This window comes from Telopea speciosissima, chromosome 3 (genome assembly GCF_018873765.1).
Source record: "Telopea speciosissima isolate NSW1024214 ecotype Mountain lineage chromosome 3, Tspe_v1, whole genome shotgun sequence".
NCBI classification, from domain to species: Eukaryota; Viridiplantae; Streptophyta; class Magnoliopsida; order Proteales; family Proteaceae; genus Telopea; species Telopea speciosissima.
Window position 1 is genome coordinate 42,031,690 of NC_057918.1, and position 11,298 is coordinate 42,042,987.

General features: G+C 40.9%; 1 protein-coding gene across 1 annotated transcript; it reads left to right on the forward strand.

Moving 5' to 3' along the window:
- Positions 1-940: 940 nt before the first annotated feature.
- LOC122655181 lies at positions 941-1,636 on the forward strand. The gene is made up of 2 exons (XM_043849398.1): positions 941-1,430; positions 1,545-1,636. The coding sequence occupies exons 1-2, from the start codon at positions 941-943 to the stop codon at positions 1,634-1,636; spliced, it is 582 nt and encodes a 193-aa protein (XP_043705333.1).
- The last annotated feature ends 9,662 nt before the right edge of the window (positions 1,637-11,298 follow it).

Below are 11,298 nucleotides of genomic sequence, written 5' to 3' on the forward strand. Positions count from 1 at the left end.
AAAAGATCAAGTCAGCCCAAGCCTCCGATGAAGAGTGTCAAGGAATCATTGAAGCAATCAAAGAGGACACGCAGCGAGAACTAGACTTTACCTTATCTGAGGGTGAAGTCCTCACGTTTAGAGACCGGCTATGCATTCCTAGTGATACATAGTTGAGGAAGTAAGTGTTATCCGAAGCTCATGACTCTTCGTATTCAATCCATCCAGGTAGCCCAAAAATGTACAGAGACTTGAAGGGTCACTACTGGTGGAGTGGAATGAAGAGGGATGTAGCTGAGTTTGTGGCAAGATATCTCACTTGTCAGCAGGTGAAAGCAGGTAGGCAGCAACCTCATTGCCTTTTGTAGTCGTTGCCCATCCCGGAGTGAAAGTGGGAGCATGTTACTATGGACTTCGTCGCTGGGTTACCCCATACACCTAGAGGTGTCGATGCCATATGGGTTTTCGTGGACAGATTGACGAAGACAGCTCACTTCATCCAGATGAAGGTCACCTACTCGATGACAGGTTGGCTCGCTTGTATATTGATAATGTGGTTCGCTTGCATGGAGTCCCTGTTAGCATCATAACTGACCGTGACTCCAGGTTTACATCTAAGTTCTAGGGTGGATTTCAAAAGGAAATGGGTACATTACTGAGTTTTAGTACTATTTTTCATCCTCAGATAGACGGACAGTCAGAGAGGACCATCCAGACATTGGAGGATATGCTCCGAGCTTGGGCTATTGATATGCAAGGCAGCTGGGATGAGCATGTCTCACTCATTGAGTTCGCTTACGACAACAATTACCAAGCTACCATCGGAATGATACCGTTCGAAGCCTAGTATGGTAAGAAGTGCCGAACACCTCTATACTGGGATGAGGTGGGTAATCATCATATCCTTGGTTCCGAGTTGATCCAGGCAATAAGTAAAAAGGTGGATTTGATTCGTGTGCGAATGAAGGCAGCCCAATCTAGACAAAAGGGTTATGCGGATAAGCGTCGAAGGGATCTGGAATTTGCTATCGGGGACAAGGTGTTTCTTAAGGTGTCACCTACTAAAGGAGTGATGAGGTTCAGTAAGAAGGGCAAGTTGAGTCTGAGATTCATTGGACAATACAAGATCCTTGCAAAGATTGGGTCGGTGGTTTATCGGTTGGCACACCAACCATCCTTGGACTGTGTGCATGACGTCTTCTATGTTTCCATATTGCGGAAGTACGTTCACAACTTGAGCCATGTTTTATCTCAGGAGCCGTCGGAGCTCGCAGCTGATATGTCCTACAAGGAACAGCCCGAGAAGATTCTGGATAGTAAGATTGTTCACCTTCGCAACCGACCTATCCACTATGTAAAGGTGAAGTGGTGCAATCATCCGGAGGAAGAAGCATTTTGGAAAGCGAAAGTGGAGATGCGGGTGAAGTACCCTTCTCTGGGTTACTTACAAGGTACGACAAATTTCGGGGACAAAATTGATCGGGCTGTAATTATGCATTGAATTTCTATTTAATTGTTGGTTTTAATTTAACTAATTTCATTTTGCTATTTAATTATGATTGCAGGGTGTTACAGGGTCATGCGCATAAAAGAAGCTGAATGGAAGGATTTAATGCAATCTAGGCACCAGTTTACCCATAGATCGACTCACATGTGATCAAGGACGAGATGGGAAGAAGTTTCACTGAAGACCCAAAGGGCATAACCATAATTTCAAAAAATTGGAAAATTTTTAGAAGATATCCGATATTGGGCTCACATCGTCCGGAACATTAATTGGAGCAACTTTAATTCTTGGATTGGATCCATCCGGAACCAGAATGGAGAGATATTTTCAAAAAGAGGATATTGATCAAATTTAGAATTTAGGTTAAACTCTCCCCCCTTCTCTTCTCTCCCTCACGTTTCCTTCTCCCTCTCTTTCCTTTCTTTTTTCTTCTCTTTCTTCTCTCTTCCCTTTTTCCAAAATCTTTTCCTATTTTCTCTCCCTTTTTCCCAAATCTCTCATCCCACTACGGTTTCCCATCTCCCTATAGTCTCTCTCTCCTCCTCTCTCCCCAAAAACTCTTACACGAATTCTCTCTTGCATCTTCACCTAAATTCCTCTCTCTCACGTTTTCTCTCAATCACATGCTGCCCACCGTCTCCCAATTCTCCTAAATCGCATCTTTCCTAAAATCCCTCTCTTCCCAAATTCTCACTATTCTCTCTCTTCGCTAATATTGATTTATTTATTTTTCTCTCCAAAAGGCTCTCCAGGATTTCTCTTTTGGGGATTTTATTTATTTCTTTCCTCCGTCTCTCCTTTCCTCTCTCGTTTTCCTTTTCTTTTTCCAATCTCTTTCTTCTCTACAGGTTTTTTTGGATAGCATCGTGCAGAGATCAACACCATCGTTAGTTGCCACACTATCATCTCTACAGCCGCTTCTTCCATCAACATTGCTCAAACTCTTCACCTGCGTATTGTGTTCCATGAAAGGTAACTGTTGTTGCCCCCTATCAATTAGCACCATGAGTGGCTAAGTGTCCTTTGCCTTTAGGTGAAGAAGAACCTTTAATAATTGTTATTTAATTTCTGGTTTAAACATACTTGATTGTTTGATGTTGAGAATCCATCCCTTTATGGGTGATTTTAATTGAATTATTTAGTTTAGAGAATGTGCTTTTGTGATTCATATTTTCTATTCAAACAATAGTTTTTATCGAAATTTTGGTTGCACCGATGATAGCTTATAACTGATCGAACTAAGCGTGCTAAGCATATGCGAAAGACGATAGTGATCAGCAAGATAGGTTATAACTAGGATGAACTCAAATTATCATTGTGTGGTTGCATTAGGCTTGTAGCTATAATGAACCGAAATATGTGCTAGAGTTAAGTAGTCATGTCAAAGGGGATTTGAAACTTAAAGGCTGTTTTTCTCATGACTTTTCACTTTTGTTAATTAGTCGTTAATTTAGTTTTAAATTTTGCAAATTGCTTTTCAAAACCATTTTCACATCATTTTAGTAAATTTAACCTCTTAGTTCCCCACTGTATTTACCACTGTTCTAATTAGTTTAATTAGGGTTTATTTTTTATCTCTTAATGACACGATCAAAAATTTATTGTAAGGTGGGGGGACTATTATACCCGCACCCCAAGCCTTAATATTTTATTATTATCCTTGTGACATGTAGATGGTACTGTCACGTATGCCGGTGAGCTATTCTCCTTGGTGGTCAAGCCCAACCATAAGATCATTGACCACCACACAGGCTTACCCATTGAAGAAAGGTTCCTCAATCGACAGTGGGGAAAATTCATCGATGGCGACTTCGTCGACTACCCTGCTAGTACCAACCCTAAACGCTAGGAGAATCGGAGGATGCACCCAGTGTCGCCCCATTTGGACACTTCGCTCGGAGATGAACTCAGCATCGTTGTGGTGAAGCTTTTCAGAATCATAGGGGACATGCCGTGACGATGAGGGGCAAGTTACTGACCTCAAGTGTACTTGTTTATCCTTCCCTCTATGGCCTTGAAGTGTGGCCCAAGACCCGATGAATTTTATAGTGTTTCCTGCCTTGATAGTAGGGACGGAACCATGAACGAATTCACAAGACTGAATTTGTCCGATGTTCCGTTCGTATTGGATTTCGTGCTTTGTATGTTTTCTTATGTGGGGCCCATGTCCCCGTGTCCTAGACATCGTGACTATGCCCTGAGTATGGTGGTCCCCACTCTTGACTACCTTATATTGTGTGTGCTTTGTAGTTGGGCCCATAAGCCTCGTAACTCATTTAAAAGGACTTCATGACTTAAAGGCCAAGCCAAACAGGCCTTAAGGCCATAAACTTATTAGATAAGGGAACCTAGGCCTTCAATTGCCATTACTCTTCATAACTACCAGTCTTTGGGCATTGAAGGGAGTGAGAGAAGAAGAGGAGGAGAAGGAAGAAGTGGAAGGCTTGAGGTGGAGCTCATCCATTGGAAGGCCTTGAACCTAATAAGTAAACCATTCTCTCTCCACCCACTTCTCTTCCTAAGCCAATTAAGGACCCTCTTTGGATCGGTTGGAGTTTAGGGCTCTACTTGGGCCCAAGGACTAACTATGGGAGCATAAGGACTCACCAATAGACCTACCTTTCCCTTCTACAGCCTTAGGAATTCCCTCTTGCAACCTAAGTTGCTGTTCTAAGGAACATATGATCTTAACCAAGGTAAGAAAACCCTAATGTGATTTTAAGTCTTTGAATCCCCAATACCATAAATGCTATGTGTTTTGTGACCCTAGGAAGGATTAGATCACCCCTCCCTAGCTCTTGGAACCATGGGATATCAAGGATTGAAGATGCAAGCGTTTAAATTCAAAAACTCGGATAAGAACTCAGACGGATCCATGAACGGATCCAGCATCGTGCTTCTGTCCGTAGTTTTGTCCAGTGAATTCTGGTGTCTGCCTCGAACGGTGCCAGGGATAGATTCACCTTGTGCCTCCGTCCGTGGATCCTTTCCCCCTCAGGAATGTCTCAGACATCGGACGGATGCACGAACGGATCCACAGGTAGGTTTCATCCGTGGATCCGTCCCTTGTCTTTTGACTCCTTAGCCTGGACGAAGCCAAGAATGGACTCACACAGCTGCCTCTGTCCCTGAGTCCGTCCGTGCTGTCTCTTATTAAACTTGACTTTTACTCTTGGGACTCATCAAGGGGCCCACCTATACTCTTCTAACTCTTGTCTCACGCATCCCTAGGCAGGCTAACTTATTCGGAGGCGTGTGTCTGGCAATCTCATTCGACACCCAAACTTTATGTGAATCCTTATGAGTGGGTTTTGGGGTTTGTATATTTATTAAGCATGTTATACGTGTTAATGTATCATTATCAAGCATGTTGCATATTATTTATTAGATATGATTGATGTAATTGCGATGAGATGTTGGCTTATCTTGTATCGGGTTGCGGTGCCGGGGATATACCAGTGCCGGAACCTTAGAAATGATTATGATCTTTTACTTGCTTGCCATATTGGTCTATATGCACCGTGCCATGCTGGTACCCAGGTGCTAGATGGTATGAGACGTTGATGCACTTGGAATACCTCTCAGGACGATAGGATCCTGCATGTAGTATAACTGTGGCTAGGATCTCTGTACCCTCATACTACAACCCTTATCAACAGGGGTTTAGGTGTTGGATAACCAGAGCACCTACTGCCTGTGGAGGTGGGAGAGGCTAGTCCAAGGGTAGTAATGGTTATCGGGGTCTGCCACTGGGTGGTATCGATGCTTCGATCAGCGTAGGCTCCCTTGTGATAGTAGAGGTTTAACTGTGGCGATAAGTTGAGTGACCCATGTTTTCTACGCAAGTTATCACAATTGCATCTACCTTTGACTTAGTCTGTTTGTTAGGTGTAAAATCTATTAACATTGCATACATCATGGAATATTTGTGAGCTGTTTGTTTGTGCATTCCCCATCCCCTCACTGGCTCAGTGGAGCAAACCCCTTATGTACACCTCTTTTTAGATTTTGATGCAGTTGGGGGTTATCTTGCTGGACTTGAAGCCCAGCCTTTTGAGTATGATGAGATAGGCACCGAAGAACTGAGGCTGTGTTTGAGGAACACAGCGAGGGTTGTCCTTGTTACGACTATTCTTATGGACCGTATTGGCACTTGAGATTGTTCCTACCTTTTTGTTTACTTTTGGGCCTTGGGCCATGTATAAAATTCTTGTTATACGTATATTTTGTATAGTTATGTTATGGTCAGTTCAAACATGGTTTTAACCTACTGTATCATGCAGTGATTGATGTAACTATTCTCTTAAACACTTCCGCATAATTGTTTACTTATCGTAATGTAATATTTACCTTCTTTTGCACTTTGATATTAATGTGATATTGATGTTAGTATAGGATTGTGGATTGGCACACTGTGTCAGTGATCCTGGTAGCTTTAAAGGGTGACGCGTGTTATCCTAGTCACCCTTATTGATTGTATTTATTCCTATTGGAATGGGGGCATGACACAGTGTACTAATACAGTGATGTGGCAATGCTATAAATGTTATTGGGTAATGTGGTAGTGCTAGAAATGTTACACAGGTAATGGTGCAGTACAAATGTGTGCTGATGGTGACAGATGTATCATAGTTTTTGGTAGTGTTAGACAATGATTGGGTAATGCAAGGATGCAGTGGCAATGAGATTTGAACATGTGTTAGTTTGGTAGTGATACTGAGGCTTCTAGGCTTGTGTGATAGTGTTTGGCAGTCTATTACAATGTGTAGTGATGTTTGCCAGTGTTTGGCATCATGTGGAAGCTTTAGGTGAAGTGCACGCGAAATCAGAAAAGTGGCTTCATAGGTTAACGCGAATGAGTCAACTTTGAAACCAATTTGGGCATGCCAAGTTGCAGAATTGTATTGGTAGGCATGGGATCACCTCTTGGTTCATCCCATTCCGAGTGGATGGGGAAAAAGATCAAAATTGGATTTATGGTACGATAAAAATTTATTGAAATCCATCACTTTATTGTCCCATATGAATTAGGGAAAAAGAAGAGAAAGAACATCTCTTCCCATCACATGGAATGAGGAAACCATCTCATACCCCAATGCGCAATAGCAAGAGATCGATTCGGGTTTTCTTTCATATCCCATGAATATCAAATAATTAAAGCCTAAATACATGATAATAAAATATCAAGATTCACTAACCTGAAGAGCCTCAAGTTCTGCTCCTCCTCCAGATAATGGTTCTTCTTCCAATGAACGTACACTTTGAGAAAGCTATTCTTGAACCCTTCTTGATGCAACCAAAGATTCATCAAGTCAAAGCAATAAACTTGTCCAGGAAAATATCTAATCTTTCCAATAACTAGGGTTTCACAAAACCCAAAAACCTCAACACTCAATATGTGAGCAAGAGAACAAGAGAGAAGAGAGAGGAGAGAGAATTCGGTCCAATGGGGAGGTGAGAAAATTCGGCCAAGAGTGTTGGCCGACCCCACCTTAGGGTTAATATTTAGAGCCCCTCTTGTATTCCTTGTGAGTATTAGACTCTCTCTCTCTCTCCTCAAGTTCGACTTGGAAATCACCATGCTTAATTTCCTGATGTGTTTCAAATTGGTGAAAAAGCAAAATCTAAAAGGAAAAGTAAATAATTAATTAATTTAATTATTAATAGACAATTAAATAATTGTATTACATCCATTAAAATTAAATAAATCAATTATTAATTAACAAATCCCAAAAATATCCTTGTATAATAACAACTTATTATGCACCAACCCTCCACTAATCATCATCATCGTTATGGAATCTAGGGCATGTATATTAATACTGTCAAACCCCATTCCATAGTACATGTCCATATCAGAGCGTTTGTGTACGTGATCAGAATCCACAAAACACGATTAAATATTATAATAAAAAACATACATATAATATATCATTTTATGTGAAAATAAATTTTACAAAACCATTTCCAAAATGGTACAAGATCCTGATTCTCATTCGACCATCCACAGACAACCTCTCTTTAATGTTTCCCAATCGGGAGGTGGACACCATGTTGAGTGACTCTTTCATTCACAAAATGTTCACTCATTCCCAGAACATCGGCTTTGGTTTTCTTGAACCTTAGTCATTGATCAACCAAAGAATGTGTTCACATTTTGCAGTAATAAGGCCCTCTCAGACACTGGGTCTCGGTGGCACATGCCTATCCTCAACCTACATTCAGATTCTTTGTCAATACACATCAATACGTATACTCACATTCGTACTCCAACATCAAAATGTTTAGGAGTACCCAATGCGATGGCCATTTGATAAGGGTGCCAAACCCAATCCCTAGTCGTGACTACCATTTTAAGTGTAAACTTATAGACATACATTGCCTAAAAATTTTATATCACATATGATAATATTACACCAAAATGTATAAATGATTCAACAAACAGTAAAGAGGGTTTGATGGACACACATATCCAACAATTTGGAAGCAACAAAGCTCATGGATGTTATCGTACATCGAGTCTTCTTTCCAACACAACTAGAATCATGTCGATTTAAGCCCATATGAAGGAGTTATGGCGTTTTGCATATGGACGTGCCGAAATAAGTCAAAGATGAAGAGTTTGGGCCAAGGGCGCGCACAAGGAAACCATGGGCAATGCATGGTTGGGCACAAGCCCTGATCGCAAAGCCTAGACTATAGACCATAGCATGGTTGGGCCACATAAGCGGCACAAGACTATGGCAGGGCCATGCCACAACAACAGGGGCAACACCAACCATGTATGGGGCAAGCAACAAGGCACCAACCACACTTGGTTTGATGATTTGAAGGTCGAAAAATGGTCAAGTGTGGGAGAGCCCACTACCTGTTAGGCCTAATACCTCTAAGAAGGCTAAAACAAAAAGCTCTCATCCATAAAAATGTATTCTCAGTAATACAAACAGTAACGAACTCATAGTTCAAGGTGAAAATCAATTTAAAAAAATCCTAAATTCATAAAAGATTCTATTTTGGACACTATGACTGGTTGGGCACACTTATGTTCGATATATGCACATTCACGATAACAGCTTTTGCTAAGATCCAATTGTCCTTAGGGAGCCATGTCACTAGATTCCAAACCAGCGGGTGGAATCAATGTGCACACACAATATAGCTTGATGGAAGGAAAGGTTCAGTGAACGCACGCCACACGGACACGGTGATTAAACGGAAATCGATCGAACAGCCTTGAAGATCCCACACATCTTAAATGCCTGATTGGATGGATGAGAACTGACACGTGTGATGAGCACATTTATGTGTGAAATCTTAGGGCATAAAGCATACATTTTACCACATTGGACAGAGTTACTTTGGTGCTTTCTTGTGATTTTCAGGTTTTGGGCTATTTTGGGCTAGTCTGGACTATCGGGCGCTGCATGTCCCAAGTTACACGTAAAGTTGCTATTTTTTCTTCCATGGCTGTAAAGAGGACTAAATTTGGAGCAAGTTGGACGTGACGGAATGCAAGTACGCATTTGTCTGGCCTACCGTACAGTTGATTATTCTTTTCAGCCCAAGAGAGGATAATGGGTCAGAAAGGAGTTGTAGTGCAAGCCTATAGTCATTCTACCACTGCCCAAGGACATTTTTGACATTGTAGAAGATATTTCTAAGCAATGGTGGAGGTCTACTACAAGTACAGGGCTGTTTCGATAATTTTGCATTCTTGAGGAGAGAGAAGGACTGCTACCCACATGGAGGGACCCACACTGCCACTAGATTCCACAGTTTTGAAGGCCCAAAAGGTGTCCACGATTTTTATTGGGCTGCATTTAATGCCCCACGATTTTTAGAGGACACATTGGGGATTTTATCATTTATTGAGTGGAGATCCTAGTCATCACTCTCTCTCTCTCCTCCAACCTCTCAAGGGCATTCCTGGAATTTCACTTGGGAAAGATTTATTTTGAAAGATATTTTCTCATCTATGGAAGGTTGAAGATGCTTTGATCTCATTGCTTGGAAAAGATATCTACAAAGAAAATGAAGCACTTGTTAGAATTGGAAGTTTACTTTTCTAGAAATAGAAGGCTTATGTAAACAATATTCTCTCATCTTCTTCTTTCTATTTTTTTCATTTTTCTTAGGAGCCAAGGCATTGTAGAGGAGGAAAGAGAAGAGAATCTTCTCCTATTTTTGGATCCTCTCATCACACTCTCTCTCCTCTCCATGATTTTTAGAAGGAGAGAGCCCCCAAAATCGTGGAGGCTTCTCTCCCTCTTCCCTTTTCTTCTTTCTTCTCCCTTCCCCCTTCCCCTTTGGGTTGTAAGAAGGGAATTTTTAGAGTTTTTTTTTAGTTAATTTTAAGTTAGTTTTAGTTCGGTTTTTTTAAAGTTAGTTTTAGTTTAGTTTTAATTCATGTTCTTAGTTCAATTCATTAATGAAATTCCTTCTTTTCTCTTTCTAGTTTTTGCTTTCTAGTTTTTAGTTTTGATTTCATGCTTTCAATTCCATAGTTGTAATGTTTTTTTTATTCATGCTTTAATTTTATGTCTTTAATATAGTTTTAATAATTCTAGTTTAGTTGCGAGCTTCCTAGTCTAAGTTCCTATGTTGATGACAAGACGTGGAGATTTAGAAGAGGAAGCCATGGTAAGTTTATTTAAGTATTCATGCAAGCAAGTTCAATTCAGTTCGGTTCACTTTGCATTACTTTCAAGTTAGTTAAATAGAGTGGCGTATATCTCCTCGTGTTTGACCCGTAGCTACGATTGACCCGTACGCTTGCGGTATTATTTTTAACTCAAACAAGGTGCTTAGGCGTAATTCTCCAATGAGGAAGATTCTTGCACGAAGATTGTCGTTCACCAGAGCTCAGGCATTCCGTAAGTCAAGCCTCACAGGATCACAACGGTCATATAGTGGATCGCGTATGTAGATAGCCCCAGAGATTATGTTTTATAGGCTACCATTCTTGTCCGTCAACCAAATATGCAAAGATCTAACAGCTATTACTGAATCTGCCTATGATTTGGTGCTTCATAGTCGTACAGAGCTGCTTACTGAGATGCCTTTTGAGAGGCTAGGGTTTCACCCGCTCTCTTGTTCTCTTGTCAATTCAATTGTGCAGATCTAAGGGCCATTATCTCACCCGCGCCTTTAGAGGCTCATCCGACGACTGAAAGTTGTGCCACTCCTTGTCATGAGAAGCCTCCGTATTCCATTTTGAGGGCATCTGGCCAACCCACCTCTCTTGATCCAACGATCAAATAAAAAAAAAGTATTTCTGGGCTCATTTTAAGTTCAAATGAACCCTAGTTTTTTCTTGGCTTCTCCAAATTGGCTCAATAACGTGAATACATGTAGAAAAGGAACAAAAAGTGAGAGCAAGGGGGCTGAAATACCAAAACACCGATGTGGAAAATGGTGGATGACCATTTTGGTGATTGGAACACATTCAAAGTGCTTATTGGGCTTCATTGAAGTGCTTGGTGGAGGGATTACTCAAGGAGAAGTGATCCAAGCCTACAAAACCCTAGTTCATTGTGGTGAAGGTTTTGGTGATGTTGATGACTGCATTGGTGATTGGAGTGTGTTCGAGTTGAATTCCTTGCATCAAGAAAGCAATTGGTACCAAGATTACATAGGTTGAGGTAATCGACTTTGTCAAATCCCCAGTTGTTGTATATTGGATTGTAGGCCAAAGTATTTGGAGAAATGTCTGAGTCAATACTTGTATTATAATTTTGGGGATTTGTATTCAATTGTTCACAATTGATTGAGATTGTATTTGGGGCAATATTATAAGCCCATTATTATTGTTG

Bases quoted from the DNA above. Each gene is read 5' to 3' on its own strand.
- LOC122655181 (XM_043849398.1), top strand. From the start codon at position 941: ATGAAGGCAGCCCAATCTAGACAAAAGGGTTATGCGGATAAGCGTCGA. The intron at 1,431-1,544 runs GTACGACAAATT...TTATGATTGCAG, and splicing joins TTCTCTGGGTTACTTACAAG to GGTGTTACAGGGTCATGCGC.